At 47.7% G+C, this 18265-nt stretch overlaps 7 protein-coding genes across 7 annotated transcripts; 4 read left to right on the forward strand and 3 right to left on the reverse strand.

The window, feature by feature from the left end:
* Positions 1–1370: 1370 nt before the first annotated feature.
* On the reverse strand, positions 1371–1760 carry N7447_006867 (uncharacterized protein; the record flags this gene model as incomplete). The annotated part of the gene is made up of 1 exon (XM_057231129.1): positions 1371–1760. One exon carries the CDS (start codon positions 1758–1760, stop codon positions 1371–1373), a length of 390 nt encoding a protein of 129 aa, XP_057086219.1.
* A 1725-nt stretch (positions 1761–3485) lies between these two features.
* N7447_006868 (Short-chain dehydrogenase/reductase SDR) lies at positions 3486–4311 on the reverse strand (the record flags this gene model as incomplete). The annotated part of the gene is made up of 2 exons (XM_057231130.1): positions 3486–4204; positions 4275–4311. The coding sequence occupies 2 exons, from the start codon at positions 4309–4311 to the stop codon at positions 3486–3488; spliced, it is 756 nt and encodes a 251-aa protein (XP_057086220.1).
* A 1729-nt stretch (positions 4312–6040) lies between these two features.
* Positions 6041–8203, forward strand: N7447_006869 (uncharacterized protein; the record flags this gene model as incomplete). The annotated part of the gene is made up of 3 exons (XM_057231131.1): positions 6041–6338; positions 6389–7688; positions 7753–8203. The coding sequence occupies 3 exons, from the start codon at positions 6041–6043 to the stop codon at positions 8201–8203; spliced, it is 2049 nt and encodes a 682-aa protein (XP_057086221.1).
* A 698-nt stretch (positions 8204–8901) lies between these two features.
* On the forward strand, positions 8902–9714 carry N7447_006870 (DUF202 domain-containing protein; the record flags this gene model as incomplete). The annotated part of the gene is made up of 2 exons (XM_057231132.1): positions 8902–9567; positions 9622–9714. The coding sequence occupies 2 exons, from the start codon at positions 8902–8904 to the stop codon at positions 9712–9714; spliced, it is 759 nt and encodes a 252-aa protein (XP_057086222.1).
* Positions 9715–10743: 1029 nt separating this feature from the next.
* On the forward strand, positions 10744–11599 carry N7447_006871 (uncharacterized protein; the record flags this gene model as incomplete). Its single annotated transcript, XM_057231133.1, has 4 exons — positions 10744–10767; positions 11169–11291; positions 11352–11406; positions 11466–11599. 4 exons carry the CDS (start codon positions 10744–10746, stop codon positions 11597–11599), a joined length of 336 nt encoding a protein of 111 aa, XP_057086223.1.
* Positions 11600–13962: 2363 nt separating this feature from the next.
* N7447_006872 (uncharacterized protein) lies at positions 13963–14487 on the forward strand (the record flags this gene model as incomplete). Its single annotated transcript, XM_057231134.1, has 3 exons — positions 13963–13980; positions 14219–14261; positions 14339–14487. The coding sequence occupies 3 exons, from the start codon at positions 13963–13965 to the stop codon at positions 14485–14487; spliced, it is 210 nt and encodes a 69-aa protein (XP_057086224.1).
* Positions 14488–16072: 1585 nt separating this feature from the next.
* N7447_006873 (acyltransferase family protein) lies at positions 16073–17619 on the reverse strand (the record flags this gene model as incomplete). The annotated part of the gene is made up of 3 exons (XM_057231135.1): positions 16073–16776; positions 16828–17455; positions 17506–17619. The coding sequence occupies 3 exons, from the start codon at positions 17617–17619 to the stop codon at positions 16073–16075; spliced, it is 1446 nt and encodes a 481-aa protein (XP_057086225.1).
* Between the last annotated feature and the right edge of the window lie 646 nt (positions 17620–18265).

The raw sequence follows: 18265 nt of genomic DNA on the forward strand, positions 1-18265 counted from the left end.
TTCGGATTGGAGTATATCCTTGACATAGAGATAATGAAGCTCGTCAAATCATACTCGGCTAGCTTGATGTGGCGGGTAGAGATAATGAAGCTCGTCAAATCATACTCGGCCAGCTTGATGTGGCGGGTTTTTTTTTCTGTTGATGGATAAAATTTCCTTTTTGGGTCACGTATAGATTCCACCATCGCAAATATGTTGTACATATGTCGCCGTATATACCGGATTCTAGGCCACGCGACTTAGCTCATTGGGGCGCCACTTTATGAGGGCCTTCAGGGTCCTACTCACTGACACCTAGGCAGCGCATGGTGATTAGTTAACTAGTGAAGTTAGTTAACTAATTTCTCACAACGCCGAGCTCAGTGAATGCCTAGTAATATTCAGTAATGCCCAGCACTCAAGGCATACTCAGTGAGTACGCTCATCCGACGCCCGTTTTCAATCTTGAGATGTAGCAATTCATCTTCATGATTCCAATATAGCAAGTGGAAGTCACGAGTCGCAGCGTAAATTTACTGAGTTCCGCCAGGAACTATTCCAAAAGTGTGCCATTCATAATAGGTATAGGCGTGCTGGTTTAACCTTCCGCTTTTGTTGACTTCTCGGGTTTCTCGTTGCATTCGGGATGACTTCAGAAGGCTATGAGTTGGAAAAGGAATCTCCTGCTCTGAACATTATTTTGACCAAAGAATTTATCCGATGGTACTGTACACACTTTCTACGACAGGATGTTTCAGCCCAGATGGAAGACCCACGGTGATCACCTTTTTAGCATGCGCCAGGATATCTTTCGGTAGCTTTGAGACAGCCAGGGAAATATGATTTCTGCAGAGAATTGTTCGGGGACATATAGGCTAAATATAGTCGTTTTGACCAATTAGTCAGAATGATTCGAGCATCAGACGAATCAAAAGGTTACTTGGGCCTAGCGAGTGAAGCAACTCTTGGAAAGGCGATTATTGTCGTGTGAGTCAGCATCATCAACAGTGATCGTCTTACAATTCTAGCGGGATAAAAGCGGTCGTTAGGGAGAGGACAGAAAGAATCAATGATAATGATTATCATAATCGGATTTTCATCTTAACCGTAATATTGTATATGCGGCAAAGAAAAGCGCAAGGGGAAGAGGCTCAATATCAACCGGGCTTGGGATTAAATACGACACTGTGTAGCGAGATCAGGACAGGGTACTGGGTTCTAAACAAAAGCACAGAAGAAATATAGTCCATAAGGTGCTCTGCCAATGGCGGAGCCAACAATATCGCATTATAGTAAATGATTCCACTTTCCATTCCGATGAGTGCTCAGCGGGCTTCGTTTAGACAACCAAACTGACCCATTATCCAGTTCAAGTATCTAACTAGCACCGACTAGCAATTTCCCGCGTTAGGGTCGTTCTGGTAGTGAAAGTCACCGTGCTGCTGCTCGCTTCCATGGGAGCAGGCGTTGATCTCAATGGTCATTGCAGCAACGCAGTCGGATGCAAGCAAGGTCTGGGAATCCCCTTGGTTGTTCGTCACAACCCAATTGGCACGGTCCCCTTTTGGAAATTGGCTGCAAACACTCTTCGTCTGGCCAGAACTGAAGGTTCCGGCGAAACTAGCACACGCACCATTCATTGCATTGAAAATATCTGTGTTATCGGCCACGTCGCCCCAGGTCTCGCCACCACCGTAGCAACCATTCGCGTTAACAGGGGTGACAATGAGGAGGGCAGAGACGCCGAGGATGGCTAGGATGCGATTAAATTGAGAGGCCATGTTGGTATTCTTCTGACGTTAATTAGTATCGCACTATGAGTTGGTGTATACCGCTGATCCAGTGTGACGGCGAATTCAATGTGACTGGGTTACTCACGAGATATCTCGTTGATGGTGCTTGACTTTGAAAGTGGGGGGATGCTTTGAATGATGGTGAATGATGGATGTTTCTGTGTGATAAATTGGAAGGAAACGTTGCTTTTATATGACTGAGGGCCCCCTCAAAGTGAATAATTCCGCAGTATACTTTGTCGCTGATTTCTTTCATTGTCACTCTTCGCAACTTTAACCCCATTTGGACGATGGATACATGTCGCAATATGGGGTTTTGTTCGCCTCTGATTTGTAGGATACATCGCCCTATTCTAGGCCATAATCTTATGGGTAAATCTTCAGGTAGCTACCTAAGCCATCCCTGGCCTTATGAACTTTCAGTTAGTTATTGTGGCACACGGCAACTTCTCTTCTCCGATTGCCGTCTTCTACCGTTAGCTTTTCGAATTTACTTAGCCGTACTCCTCCACGTTTATTAGACCACCTCTCCATCAATGTTCGATATCAAGAAGTATCTATTACACCAAGGTTCTTTATTCCCTTTCAGCGATCTTCCGGATGTCTTCGTCTACCGTGGATATATTTCCACTTTCAATCATTGGCTGACCACGGTACATTTCCTCAAACCCAAGTGCGTCGTGCTATCCACGTTTTTTGGATTTCGTAGAGGTGCCATCCAATAGGGCTCTTCGAATAGGTCTTCTCTAGTGCGGCTTAACTGTGTCTGTTGGCTAGCGCTCCTTTCTGGGGCGTAGCGTGGGATAATCCTCGTACATCCGCCCCTTTTAGTGCCTACATCATCTTCAGCTACCCACCGCATGCAACAGACCTCCCACATTTCTCACCCTTTTGAGGTAGTAGTTTAAAAGAATAACTGCGAGTGCGCGCCTTTACTGTGCATTGGGAGTGGAGAAATGCTTAGCCATACCATACAGATCTTCGCTTCAGCCGCAGATATTGTAGACCGTGCCACTCTCTATATTTATCTTTATCTATGCACGGATGGTCTTACTCGAGGGCCAACGAGCTCGCATTACCATGCTCTATGTGAGATCCATAAGCGGTGCAAATTATTAAAACAAAATTTCAGTTGCTCTGAGCACCATAAACACGTGCTAAACGCTGTGCTAGAGTTAATTGAGTGAGTATCTTTAAGTATTGGCGACAATGGAGGCTGGGGTCGGCTAAGCCCGTGGACAAAACTTAGATATGTACTTACCTCCCCGGATTCTTTATGACCATCCAACTATACCTTTATGGGACCTTTAGGTGGATATTTGATTTGATTGGTCTGTTCGTTCAAGTGGGCCCTTGAAAGGTGGAGGCTAAGTCTAGGGGCTGAATATAAAAGTACAATAGCAAGCTCGTTAACTAGCAATTATTTGGAATTGACCGTGATTATGAGATACTAGACGCTTCTTTGCCTTTTTGTTAAAAGATTAATAATGCTGAATCACCATCTTAATAATAATCTAGAAAAATAATATTTGTTAGAGTGGCGGGGCGTATATACAGAGCATTAATGGTATAGTTATTGCAGCAGATCAGGCAGCTGAAACGACATGGATTTTAAATTAACTATTCATTTCTGGTAAGATTCATTTGACTCAAGTAATGATAGTGGAACATAAGCTAGACCTAGTTAGTGTGTTTTGATGACACAATGTCCATTTACCAAGGAGAAACTCCATACTCTCCCAGCACCCGGCCAGCATCAGCATCCTTTTCTCCCTTTACAACTGTTGCAATACGCTCACCACCTTGGGCAGGTGTGGCAGCACCACGATCTAGCAACGACTGCGCGTTACCAGTGAAGTTGGTTCCACACAGACCAGGGTCCGCACCATGGACTTTGAACCCTTCTTTCTGCAGACGGTTCCAATAGAGCACAATGAGCATGTTCAAGGCTGCCTTGCTGGATCGGTACTCGAAGCCATTGTTGCTGTAGTATTTGGAGGACGGGTCGGCGGCCTGGGAGACTGAGCCCACGCTGGACGAAACGAAGACCAGGCGACGCTCTTCAGACTTATGCAACAGATCGAGGAAGGTCTCTGTCATGCTGAGAGAACCAACAACGTTGGTGTTCAGCACCTTGCGGTATTCCTCTCGGGAAGGCGGGTTCGCCAGCGAAACGATGCCTGCATTGTTGACAAGGATGTCCAGACGACCGTAGTCTGCAGCTACCTTCTCTGCGGCAGCATCAACAGACTTATCCTGAGTGACATCGAGTTCAATGGCTGACACGGTTCCTTTTACATCCGTCTCAGCCTGTAGCCTTCTCACGGCTTCCTCTCCGTTATCCAATTTACGGCTGCCTAGAATGACATGGTAGGTGGCGGAGGCATGCAGGAGATTCCTGGCTGTCTCATATCCGATGCCCTGGTTTCCACCTGTATAAGAAGCCAGCTTTTTAGCTTCAATATTGACCTGAGGGGTGTGATCAAGTGGATCTTAGATTACCGGTAATCAACACGATCTTCTGAGATGCGGTCGCCATTGTGTTGGTCAAAGCGTTAGAATGGAGTGGTCTCTGAGATTACTTTTGACAAGGAGACCAAGAGAGGTCAAAGACAGTGGGTTGTATCGGATGATTGAAACTGGGGAAAGAAAGGTGGGGAAAAGAAAGGGAAAGAATGAAGAGAGCGGAACTATCCAAGTCTTGGAAAGGCAGGATATTATCTAACACTCCACGAGCTGTCAAGACTACTTTCTAAGGTTGTGACAAGACTGCGGTAGCTTTGAAAAGAAGGTTTACAAGTTATAGGTACCCATCGGATATAAGAATGTGTGCCGAACTAAAGGCGTAGGTCTCATCATACCGGACAAAGATCTGCCATCACTTGAGATCAAATCGCAGCCTCCTAACACCGAGATAGGAAACTTATTGGCTGTTTCATACGGGTCGCACTGGGACCAACACAGGACCGCACTGCACCCTAAGTCCGTTAACTCCGATACAACACCTAACATACACGAACACATATATTTATTTACCTCAGACTCGTCTTTGTTACACGTTTCTTGGCCTCCCAGACCCACTCTTGAGTTGATCTTATGATGGTCTCGGGGCCGCCTTTTTCCTAGCAGCAACACCTTACGTCTTACATCGCAAACCATATTCTATCAGGCAGCCCACATGTCTTGGGCCTTAAACTAAGAGACCTTCATATTGCACCATGCAGGACTATCCTACGGAGCGGAAACTACAGTTCTTCGCGTGGGATGGCTCCTAAATTCGCTCAGTTGCTCGTTTTTTGGGAGACAATTAATGCTCCCACAATAGTCTCTTAGATGTTATCTTCCTAAGAACCTCAATGGCTGATACATATGTTACTCTCTCGGAATAGCTAATGGAAGTTCGTGTAGCTCACAAGAAAATTGTATCTTATTCTTTAATTCGATCTGCCTCGTGCGTAGTCCCAACGATCTGTTAATCTTCGCCAACGAGCCACATGTCTACGATGAAGCTTGACTATACATTATTTATTTGCCTTTCTGCTGGGTTCTCGGCTGCTCAATCATTCTCGAGGCCGAGGAGTAGTTCGTTCGGTCTAGCAGGTCAGAACCAGACCCTTGACTATGTCGTGCGTTCTATTCACTCTCCAGCTGCTCTAGCAAAGAAAGCATCACCAACGCAACTTCCAATATCAATAGGTTTTGAACGGTGGCATAATTGGCCTATTAACGGCCATGCGACTCTCGGAAAGTGGGAAGTACTCCATCATAGTAATCGAAGCCGATGGGATTTACACAGTGGATGCAGAGAACACATCTGTCATACTGGCCTACGAATCGGATTGCCCCGAGAGCCCTCCAACAATTGGCTGGAAGATATATACCACAAGGCGGTACGTATGAAGGTTCTTTGGAGACCTTGGCCATTGAGCTGTATGGCTTACTAAATGCTAGCAACTTGGGGGCCGTTCAATCACGGAATGGCAATACGCGCGTGGGGATTGGGATTTTAGGCCGCGGTCGCGAATTTATCGATCGGGATGCCGCTGCTTTATGATTTTGCAGCATCGCGCGATTACTCAGTGACCACATGATTGTACTTGGTATAACTTTGATCAGCTAGCATTAAGCTTAGTGTTCTATTTCTGTCGCGGATTTTTTTCAAAAGAAATGGGGGCTCTAGAGCTATCCCGGACTCCCGAGCTCCCGAGTTCCCGAGTTTATCTGCTGAGATCGCGCTCCACCTGCAAGCCTATCACAACCAACACACCATGGCAGCCAGGATTTCCCGAAGCCTGCCACAGGTCAATCGCCATGTTCTCACGAGGTTATCGTCCCGCGCGATACCTCGTGTTGCGAGCCTCAGTGCCCGGGCTGGCTTGGTGACACATCGCAATACCCGGGAGGTCGCGCCTTGGACCTGTCGCGTAAAACAGGCCAATATCGCGCGATTTTCCCATACAGATTCTGGCTCATCGGCAGAACCAGAGGTTGGGATTCTCGACGCTACCGGTTACAGGGGATCGAGCGTTACGGAGAAACATTGGATGGACCGCGACGCAGGAGCTGGTATGATCCTACTTGTCAATGTGTCAATGTGGCCTCGCTAATCAGACCAGTGGACGCCTTGATTGAACCCCAAGCTGTCTTACATTTCGTCGAATTCATCACGTCTGGCATCCTGCCGAATGGGAAGAAGACCGATTTAGCTTTGCTCAACGCAGATGAATTCGCATTATTTATGGCCCCGAGTTCACAGTGGGCGCCTGCGCCGTTCAACACCGCCGATATCCCAATTGTGCAAAAGGCAATCCAGCGGATCACCGGCCCAAAGGATTTGAGCGGATTGTGCCGAGTTGGGCATAATATTCACTTCCTCAAACGGCGCCTCTGGGGAGGCCTTGCCCCCGTGCCCGCATCGCGATGGCGCGAAAAAGATCTCAACAACCCCGAGCATTTTGCGATCGCCCATGATTACCTGACCTCCGTGATTGCCGTCTTCGAGTATCTCAATATTCCTCAGATCCGGACTAACATGTGCGACACTTTTAACAAGATATCTGGTGACTTTGGAGAAATGCAGGACGCGTTGAATGCCCGGCGCAAGACCCGAGGCCTTTCTGCCGAGGTCGACCTTACTGCTCTTTGGGAACAATTCATTCGCGCACAGTACGAAGTCATGACCAGCACTGCCCATTCCTGGGTCCTGGCCCACGTTGCCGAATTGCGTGAACAGGCGTTGGACAGCTTCACTGCGATCCAGGCGGATGGAAAAACCCCAGAGATGGAAAATTTCACGCAGCGGTGGACTGATCTCATTAACGTCACTTCGATGGCAGATTTCAACATTTGGATGTCCATGGATGGGTACAACGGCTACCATGCGCCCTCTGACATCGTCGCTGGGCTACACAATCCTGACCTAAAGAACCACGACATGAGATCTGGGTTTTCCAAGCTGCTGATGGACCGACTCACAAAATGTGTCGAGGCCCAGAACGAGGCTGCGAAGGTTCAAGGTCCAAGCGCGACGGAGGGTGACGCGGCCCGCCGCGAGCGTGTTTCTATTAGCACAGTAGTACAGGATGAACTGCGTGAAAAGATACGCGGCCGGACGCCATCCCCGCAGCCACCTGCACAGCCCTGGATCCAGCAACTCCTTCGGGCTAAGGAGGCGAGCCTGAGCTTGGACCCGTCGGAGAGACAAGACTATGGCTTCGGATTGGCAATCTACCGCACAGCGCACAACGTCTCCGATGAGAAGTGGGAAGAGCTAAAACGGGACGTGGAAGCTCACTTATCGACATGGAGTGATGGCGTCCAGCGCGCTGACGAGCTCAAACCACTGCTCAAACTGCATTGGTTTGACGGCAAAGAGCTAGGCTTCGACGCAACCAACCCCATCCCAGCAGCAAGGAAGTTCGTGGGCCCTATATTCTCCATTCCAAGATTCACATGCACCAGGGACTAATGCTTCTCATAGACACTACCAGGAAATCCGGTCCATGGAGGAGTGGAGCCATAAAGTAGCACCATCTTTGTTCCTTGTTATCGATCACATGGGCGTGGGCTCATATACCGAGGACGTATTTGCCACCTCCTACGCAAAGGACAAAGGCCTCCTCAAAGGCGACTTCCAAGGCCAAGTCCTAGCCGTCGACCCAGACTTCGATGAAAGTGCCACTGCAAGCGAAAGTACAGACACGGCCAAGGAAGACCCCCAGCAGGAAGCCCTCACATACCAGGGCCGGATGCGCATCCTGGGTAACCTCGTCTGGAGTGAGCTCTATCCTATGCTCATGCTGCAGTCTGTGGGACTTGAGCATCTCTGGCTGCAGGCACGGGAACATCCGTTGAAGGTATACACGGGGCCGACGGTGCCCAGTCAAGTTGTGCCGTGGAGGGAACGGAATGCTAAGGAAGGGTCCCTTTAGAAGAACCAATTTTTTTGTAAATTATATCGAGTCTTGTGATTGCACTACTCTAAAATTCAATTTTTTTGAGGCCTGATGTGACCTCGGAGATAATTCGAGCAAAAGGCAAGGGGTGAACACTAAAATGAAAAGGGAACGCCGTGTCGCCCCTAAAATCCGGTGTATGTGCATTAACATTTATCCCCAGGCTCCGTGGTAAATGTTTGAAATACCACCCATAGGGCTAAATGGGGTTGAATAAGATTTAACAGTATCCAAGCTTTGGATCTAACACATCTGTTTCAAACTGAGCTAGCTACTTCTAGTAAAGAAGGTAGATGATCGTGCAATGAATCGGGAGTGAAGCATTGCCATTGGCAGCCCATTTCAACATCATAGACGAAAATGGTGCAATCGATATTTTACGGCCTCTGATTGGTCAATACAACAACAGATGCAGGGGTATGTTCAATGGAGGCGTTGAGTAAATAAATAAGGTGTATATAGTTTCAGATCTAAGATCTATCAATTGTTTTATATTCTATAAACCGTTATGATGACCAAACAAGTCAACCCCAGACTCTGTGGGGACGTTTTCATGTTCGGCTAGAACCGTTCCGTGGGGAACAAGGAACAATCCCTGTCTTTGGAACCTTCACTCTTCGGAAACTCAGCTTCAGAACAGCCATGCTATTATCTGCACTTTTCCTCCTCTCATCATGACCAAGCCCGGTACACCTCCTGTCCCCAATGAGCCCAATGCAATCATGAGCGACTTCGGCCCGATACCCGCTCGCGACACCCGAAATGACGACCGAGAAGCATTAGAGCTCCATTCGATACAAACCCAAGAAGACAATGAGCTAGACTACTCGACCCCATCGGCTTCGTCTGGCGACGAGCATCACATGCCCACACGTCGGACACCGTCCCGAGCTGATTCTCGGCGCTCACGCAAAGTCCGCAAGGGCCTTTGGGGCGGGATTTGTCGGTTCTGGGGTCGACATGTTACTCTGACCGTGCCGCAGAAGAGCAATCGAGATTACTTTGGTGCGTTCCACTGTGGAAACGTTGCTAGCAATTTAATTGACACCATTAAAGCCCTAGAAAGAACATTCCTTGCGTATATCCGCACGTCCACCGTTATCGCTATGCAAGGAGTGCTCGTTGCGCAACTTTTCCGTCTACAACGCCCATTGACAAAAGTCGATCGCCTGTCATTTCACGAAGTCGGTATCCCGCTTTCGGTTGCCTGCCACGGTGTGGCTATTATCGTCGCCTTCATAGGTGCGGTCCGATTCTGGAGACAACAAAATGCTATTGCTCGTGGGAAAGTGTATGCTGGAGGGTGGGAGTTGAACTCGGTGGGGATATTCATATTCGCTGTAAGCTCTTCCTAGATTGATGGTCGAACTCTGAATTCTAATCAACTCCCTCAGGTTATTGTGACGACCTTGGTTCTTACTGTTATCATCTTGATCCAAATCGATTTGAGCTCCAGTGCGCTTCCTAATCGAATATTATGGTCATGAAATCTCATTCATGATTTTGTCGCCCTGGCCATATATGCATTTAGACGGCGGCAGAAAAGTTCACGCGAAATGGCTATCTTATTGACTATATATAATTATAATTTCATTCTACCGTCCATATATCTTTGACATCCATTGGCAACCAAAGCTGTCTTGCTTAAAGGTATATCGCGCTATTCGTTTTACCTCGGAGCATATCCCTCAATGAACACCCCCTCCCCCAATGGGTATACAGGTTCTCTAGGAGAGTCAAAATCGCATATTGAGCCAGCTAGTCTCCAATACCCCACTCTACTCCCTGAGTGGCCGCATGTCTCGCAACTTCTTGAGGACAGATCCCCTGATCGGAATCATACGGAGCTTAGGCGGTGATAACCCTAGCATATTGATCATTTTCCACTCCACTGCGTGGCACTCGGTGAGAACTCTACCATATATTCGATGACACATATTGATATGTAGTCTCTGATATAATAGGCTTCTGGCATACGAATGCCCTACCGTGTGGCCCGCCGGGGCAAAGGAAAGAAAGCTACGTTTGATACAACTATTTGGAGCCAAGCGCAATATCTTCCTCGAATGGGGCACAACCAATGGGTCCTACCAGTGCTTCGGCGATGGCTTGTAATCTGTTGGCAAGTCTGACCTCTTTCTTCCAATCCTGAAGTAGCCTCGCGGCATTAAGTAAGGGAATAGTGGATAAACCAAGACGAGTGCATCAAACAACGTTCATTTTGTGGATCGCTATGAGACTCATATTTAGTATGGAATAGACCATTTAATTAGTCAGATAGCCAACCTTCGGGCTTTTATACGAAGTAAGAGAGTAATAATTGAAATGAAAAAGAAAGAGACCAAAGCCAGATAGAGAGAGGGTCTTGGGCTCTCAACCATTCTTTTGCTCTCGCATCACTTCTCTCTTCCTTTCCTCTCTTCGTCACTTTATCTTCACAACATTTCGTATCCCCGTCCTTTCTTATTTCCATTCTTTCAACTACTCACGTCAACCTTTTATTAGTACCGTCTACCATGGCTGACTCTATTAATCCCCTTGTAAGTGAAATCCTCTCGTTGATAGCTGCGTCTCCCATGGAAGATGGGTCGTCTCGGCATCTCGTACCCTCAAAATCACAATACGCACATCCCCACCACTATGGCAATCCGATTATAAAATCAACCGACATGACCCTACCACTTCTGAACATGGGTATTTGCACCCTTGGCATAATCGGATCCTGCTGTCTCGGGCATCATCATTAATTTCTCTAACCACAACCCACACCCTATCCCCGAAGAACGTATCTTGTCTTCCCAGCTTCATCTTTGTGCGAGATACAACTTTCTATTCCCTAATAGCCCCTTGTCTTGCCATCGGTCTTGCCATCGTCATCTCCTTAAGCAACCACACCACCAGGTTTATCAAGAATACATGGACATGAACTAACATATCATAGTTGTTCTGCAAACATTGCGAGGTTAGTGGACATGACGTTGTCTACTGTCATCGTCTTTTCGAAGACTTGACGGCCTTTGCCCAAACCGTTGGCGTCGACACTGGATACCGCACCCAAGGCTCGGTGAGAACCCTACCACGCATTCGATCACGGAGCAATACACTAATGCATGTCATAAATCAGGGTTCTGGTGACCAGAAACCTTACCGTATTGCGCGCTGGGGCGAAGGAAAAAAGAGTATGTTTAATACCACTATGTGGGTCCAGCGATGACACACAGAAGGCTAACTCATCTAGCAGAAAGCTTCGCTAATGATGCCGATCTCAATCCAGCTGAGGGCCAGATGCTGGCATTTTACCTCGAACAACAGCGGCGTTACTGGCACTGGTGCCGTGCCTTGTGGGCCGGGCTATGCGGGCAGCCAGAGTAGGGCCTCGACGCCATGTGTCCAGCAGGCGATTACAACAAGTCACAATGGTGCTATATGAGAGGAGGCGGATTTGATCTATTGAAAGGACAGAAATCTTCTCAGGCTGTTTATGTCACGAGCTATAGAATCAGCAAGCTTCATATCGGGGGCTATCCTTAGTAGGGCATGCATTTAAACATAGAATATGATAAGGATCTTTATAGATGTAGCTAGTAGATTGGCTGCTTATAATTAATAATATAGCAGGGCATAATTCACCGGCATACAATAGAGGCCATGTCGTCAGGGTCTGATGCATAGTCCAAGTATATTAATTTGAAATGAGAAAAGAGAAAGAATCGCATGGGCTCTCTGATCTTCTTTTACTCTCACCTCACCTCCCTCCCTCCTCTCCTCCCTTAATAAACCCCCGCCTATCCTTTCCTTTTTTTTTCCCCTTCCTTTGTCTCCCAATCCTTTCAACCATGCAACTTTCATCTCTCCATCGTCATCCTACATTATGGCTGAGCCTATTCCCGTTTCATATAAGTGGAAATCTGGTCGCAATGTTGATCGCTGTGTGATATCCAAAAGTTCCCACCACTATAGCACTTTTTTGATCATACAAGCAACCGGCTTAAGCGATCTAATCGGCTCTTCCTTCCTGAGAATAGCATGGTTGTCTCATGTTAGCATGGTCTCCTGTTATACTGTGTACCATTGTCCCTGCTTTGAAACCCCCACCCTCTAGCCTCCAGCTGCTCACGAACTTTCTCGGCGATGGCCATGTTTTGTTTCAGCAGACATCGCTTCGTGTGATGCAATACTACTCTTCTACATCGCATGTATTAACTGCAACGCCTCCATCAAGGATAAACATATATGAACTGATCTATTATAGCTGTGAAAGCAACTCGATCGTTGACTGTCATGCTCTCTATCAAGAGGTGACTAAATTCGGCGCAGCCTTCCAAGCATCCCTGAATCTAAGGATCACTATAGTTGCCCGCTTGGGTGAGGGTAAGAAGAAGCGTGGAGCATGTTATACACAACTATTTCAGCCAGCATTCCACATTTCTTAACGACATGGAAACGATGTCCTGTTAAACTTGGGCGCTATATAGGAAACCGTGTGGCTATAGATTGGAGAGGCCAAGGTGCCCGCCGCTACCTTGACCAGCATCGGGTGCATGGCTATGGTGTTCTCTCGGGCTTATATCAATTTGAAGTGAGCATGAAAAAGGTCGAACTCAACGTCCGAGGTGAGGAAATCACGGAGAACGTCCGGAAAGAAATCGCCAAGGAGTAGTGATTGAAATATGGAGAGAGAAAAAGTTCAAAGCCAGATACATAAGAGGGTCTTGGGTTCTCAGTTCCTCTTCTATTCTCACTTCCCAATCTTCTCGGCTTTCAACTTTACATTGTTGTCTCGCCATCTTTAGCCATGTCTAGATACATGTCTAGATATCCTATCCCGGTTGGTGTAAGTGAACATCTCATGAAGTTGTGATGGCTACATCAACCCTTTTCCAATAAAACGCCCAGACCGACCAGAATGTATGGATATAAACTAACATACCTACTAGTTCTGCGCACACTGCCAAATAGGTGGGCATGAGATTCGCCATTGCTATTGTCTCTCCGAATATTTTACCATATTTGCTACAACTGGCCTTGCAACTAGCCAGCCCACCCGGGGCTTGGTGAGAACTCTAACATCAATTCGCCGACGGAACAACATAATGATATGTCATCTTTAATATATCAGGTTTCTGTGAATCAGAAGCCTGCGACGTTGCGTGCTGGGGTGAAAGAAATGGCAGGGGAGGCTTGGGACAACTATTCGGGGCTAGTGACGATATGCAGAAGGCTAGCTCATGTGGCAGAAACCTTCACCAACGACGCTGATTGGTTTCTCTTTGATCCGGCAACGTGCATTGCATTAATCGTTCACATCCTCTATCGTGTCGAAGATAGAATCGGGCACCGACGGCTGGGAACCGGGAATTGGGGACCCACGAGAGACGCCACCCCAAATTAGAGGGGCTAACAGTCTCAAGCAGCGTGCTGCCTCATTAAGGCAGCGTATAGGCCAACAAGCACCAGAGGGACAGGAGTGCATCCAATGCACAAAAAGCCTTGGTGTCTTTGACTCATGGGGAGGATGACCCTGGAGACCAGATCCATTCCAGTCATCCACCGAATCTGACGGCGATCAATCTGGATCCTAGTCAGCTCCTCACGATGAACCAAGAGAAAAGATCGCGAAGGAGGAAGCGGTCCGCAAGAGAGAAAGAAGGAAACAAACTAATTCGACCTCTGAAAGCGAAAAGAAGATGTCTGAATATCCGGATCCAGTGGTACTGCCGGTCGGGATGTACACCATGAGACATATCAAGAAGGTACAACGGTGCTGTGAGATAGAGGAAGGGCGGTTATATCGTGGACGACAGAAATTTTCCTGGGTTTATTATGCCCCAAGGGACTGAATTAAACACACTTACATCAGGTATTATCCTGAGCACATCTTTCACATTTAAGCGTAGAACGCTCTAGGTGTCGTGATAGATGTAGGTCTTATATCAAGTAGCTACTTATGATTGATAACATATCATGACATAATATCATATTAACAAACAGGCCTCTGATCCTCAGAAGGCTCCCGACCCTGCTGCCCACTCGGGTCAGCCAAGAATAACGGTATGTTCTATATAACTATCAAATCCATCGTTCCACATCCCCTATCAACATATTTCACAGACCCTGTGGAGCAGTCAACTAACGTTCTAGTAGTTCACGAGTCCAGCGCCTTCGCTGCGTTATGGGTCGTCGGCCTGAGCTACCCGCCCACACCCACCGCTGCCCTAAACCCATTGGAGATCCGCGCCGTGGCAAGCTACCTCGACTAGCAGTGGACCTACTGGTTGCGGTATCATGCTCTGTGGTCTTGTATTGACCGCTTGAAGCAGCAGCTGGGCTCTGATGCAGATTGTTATAGGGGTAGGTTTAGGAGTAGCTGTCCAGTACCGAAGTTCCCAAAGAATGAACAATGCCAAGAGGTCAGATGATTATTATAGGCGCTAAAGAAAGGACTAGTACATGACGATGGTATAAATTATCCATCGATGTACGGAGTAGACAACCTCGATATCCCAACTTCAATATGATAGGGGTCTTCGGATAAACATGAAACGTGAAGAGCTTGGCGCTAGGCATCCCCATGGATAAGGACTCTGACACCATACTCCACCCAAAAGACATGCTCGTAGACCCATCTTATTTGAAACGCTTGCAGGTGACGGAGCCGAGGCAAGCCAATTTTACCTAGCGGGTTGGTATCAGTTCGGAGCATGAGTGGCTTTGGTCCTGTACGTATGGGTCTTCGTATCTTTGGCCGTTCGGTCAAATGGTCCACTACAATTTCATACAGAATAAGGAGTACACCCCCATGCCGCCCCATAAGGCGATACGATCATCCCTCAATCCCCATTGGCACCCCCGACCTTCCCGCCACAAGTGAACAACACAACCTTCCCCCTTATCCGTGACCAGGGTACACATCCTTCTCGGAGAGACGGTCTTGGATCGGCAGACCAACCAGTCACAGATCATCCTGAACGCACGTTGTACATTGTATATTATTCGCTCAGCTATGGACCGGAAGTCTCCGGCCCGCGAGCGGAGCTAGCTAGATATATGTAGAAGTCGAAGCGGAGATCATGGACGTTGTCTGATCCTCCAGGAATAACAGCCTTGCCCGGTTGGAGTGCGGGATAAATTTTCCGTCACGGCAAGGATGGTGTCGCGTTGACCCGCCCATTGCATCATATACGAATGAAGAAGCAACAGTAGTTGCACGGGAGGCTGTATTTAGCTGGTATTGGCAGAGAGAAGGATGTGGAGATCGGTTAGTGCCGCCAAGCGCGTCTGAAAAGCCTAAAAAGGACTTACAAGTGCTTTCGCTTATGTTTCTAGTGCCTTGGCGTCCGGTTGCGAAATTTGTTCACGGGATCTCTTGGCAGGCGATCCAGCCTTATCTCTCTATGGTTTTTCTTGGCTTTACGGTAATACCGTGTATGAGCGTCAACGGTTTCCTTCGGTGTTAAGGCAAGCCCCTTTTCACTTATTGCGGGGTTAATGTTTGTATTCCCTACGTAGTTGAGTTTCCCATTTGCGGTGTATAGAAGTCAGTCGGGTATTGATTTTTATGTTCATATATACATCCGAAATTATCCCCAGTCGGCTCAATTATCTCCATTTTCGTGGAGAACAAAGGCCAGACAAAGAGAGTAAAGAAAATCACCAATCATGATCTGAACAAATATGAAAGAAGAATAGGCCAAAAAGAATGAAAGTGTGAATCATAGAAAGGCAGAAAATGCAAGATATGCGAAATAAATGAAACAAAAGAGTGTATAACACTTAGCAGGAAGCAAACGCCGCCAGGGCATTGCTTTTCAAGAAATCATTCGAACGTCTTTTCCAACTCAAAAATTATACTGTCGCCATAGGAATGCTAGTCGTAGGCAGCGGAGCCGCACCTTTCTCGTCCTCTTCGAACGTCCACTTCTCCAATTTCTGAGCCATGCGTGCGCAGAAGGGGTCAACGTACCCGGTCCACAAAGTGGCGCAGAAGTATACCAACGCAATCCAAGCCGGGATACTGATAGCCACGACCCAAGGAGCACGGATGGGAATCCAGTGTGGGTGGAGGGGTTCGCCGTCCTCGCCGTAGATTGGGTTACCCTTATCGTCGACGATGTCACCGTCCCAGGGCTGGCCGGTAATTCCGTAAAGCATCCAGCACAGAACGGTGCGGAGGAGAGTGCCGTGCACGAGGTAAACGGCGAAACTCTGCTTGCCGAGCCAGAGGAGGAGGCGGCTGGAGAGGAACTCCTTGGTGGAGGGTGAGATATAGATGGCGAAAATGATCAGGTCAACGCCTAGGGCGGAGTAGCGCTTGCCGACGTTGACTTTCGGGGGGAAGATGTAGTGTGAGGCCTGTTCCATGTAGGTTGACCATGTGGCCCATTCTGGGTGTTCTCCGGGGTAGGAGCAGATGAAGAGACCGATGCAGAGAAGGGTGCCTGCTACAATCTTGCGGCCCCAGCTGTGGCGTTCGACGAATGCTTTGAAACCGTTCTCATACGAGAGATCGCTGAGGAACATGCCGTAAATCGCCTGCATTTGGAAGGTTTCTATTTCGTAAATTAGTACCAGTGAGGATTTAAGCTTCATGTAGAACTTACCGGTGTTCTTGGCTGCGTCCTGGTGGAAGTAGAGGTACATGCCCAAGTAAATAGCTAGGCGGAATCGGAACTTGACAAACATTGTTGCGCAGATAAGGACGTAAATCAACATGGATGCCTGGAGCAGCGGAAGCAAAGCCCACTGGTGATCATCGTATGCCATATAACCCGTAGTCCAAACCTCGAGGAAGGTCTTGAATAACCGGACAACCTCATCCCAAAAAGTCGGGGCCAAGTCGACGGCTGCATAACGACACCACCAACAGTCGGAGCGGTTAGCAGCGATGAAGGCGCCACACTGTGCCATGACCCATGAGATGATCAAGGCGATTGTAGCGGGAAAGATGAGGCGAGGTGGGCGGCGGAAGGCACTCTTGCCCACCGATGTGAAAGCTCCAAGGGTGTCGCCATTTCGAGACTGTTTGAGCGGCTTGAGGGCGCAAACGTAGCCAGTCAAGAAGGCGAAAATCGTGACACCTAAACGACCCTGCCAAGGAATACGGAAGACGGGCCACTGCAGAATTCGGGGAGGGACGTCAACATCGTCGCGAGGGGCGAAGAGGTCATAATCCCATGCTCGGGCAAGGTGAGTTAGGATAACTAGGAATGAAGCGATTCCTCGTAGGCCCTATTCATATTAGCAAGGTCATGCCTACGAGGCGGAGATGCGAAACTCACATCAATCCACTTGACACTTTTCCGTGGATCACCTTTCACTGATGGATCTGCGGACTTCCAGGGAATGTTGTCCAATATGCGCGAGTAAATATGAGTTGGTTGGATATACTCCATGATGAGTGTAAAGAGTGTATAAGAAACCGAAGTCCGATAGGAAACTCGGGGTGTCTAGTGGGCTGGTTGAAATGAAAAGGCCAAGACCATGAACATTAAAGGTCGAAATGCTCCAAAAATGTCAAAAAAAAAAAAAAAAAAAAACAAAAGGCTGAGGTTCAAGGGAGAGCGAGGTAGGGACAGATAAGGTTGAGCCTAGAATTGGTATACCTCCATAGATCAACGAGTGTAGACGGAAAAGTTCAGAGGAAAAAAAAAGAGGCCAAGACAGCAGAATGGGGTATTAAGAGAAATCCGAAGTTCGTTCTCGCCATTCCAAGCTGAAGATCGCTTGGCCAAGCGGAAATGGGAAGGCGAACGTGAACATCGGGGTGTACATGAAGTTGTGGAGCTTGAAAATAACATACCAATTTCACACCCTTGTAATATGACGCCATGTAAATTATACATATTTCTGATTTATGAGACCTCGATGCATAATTATAAGATAAGTCTCTCGTTTACCATTCCCTATTTAGATGTGACGCGTACGAAGTAAGATAGATATCAATCTACGGGAGCAAAGTGCATACTTCATATCTTTTACATATGTCTACAAAGTGAAAGGGGCTTCAACATGAAGATATATTAAGCTATCGATTAATGC

This window comes from Penicillium robsamsonii, assembly GCF_028829455.1.
Source record: "Penicillium robsamsonii strain IBT 29466 chromosome Unknown utg000003l_segment0_segment0, whole genome shotgun sequence".
Taxonomy (NCBI): Eukaryota; Fungi; Ascomycota; class Eurotiomycetes; order Eurotiales; family Aspergillaceae; genus Penicillium; species Penicillium robsamsonii.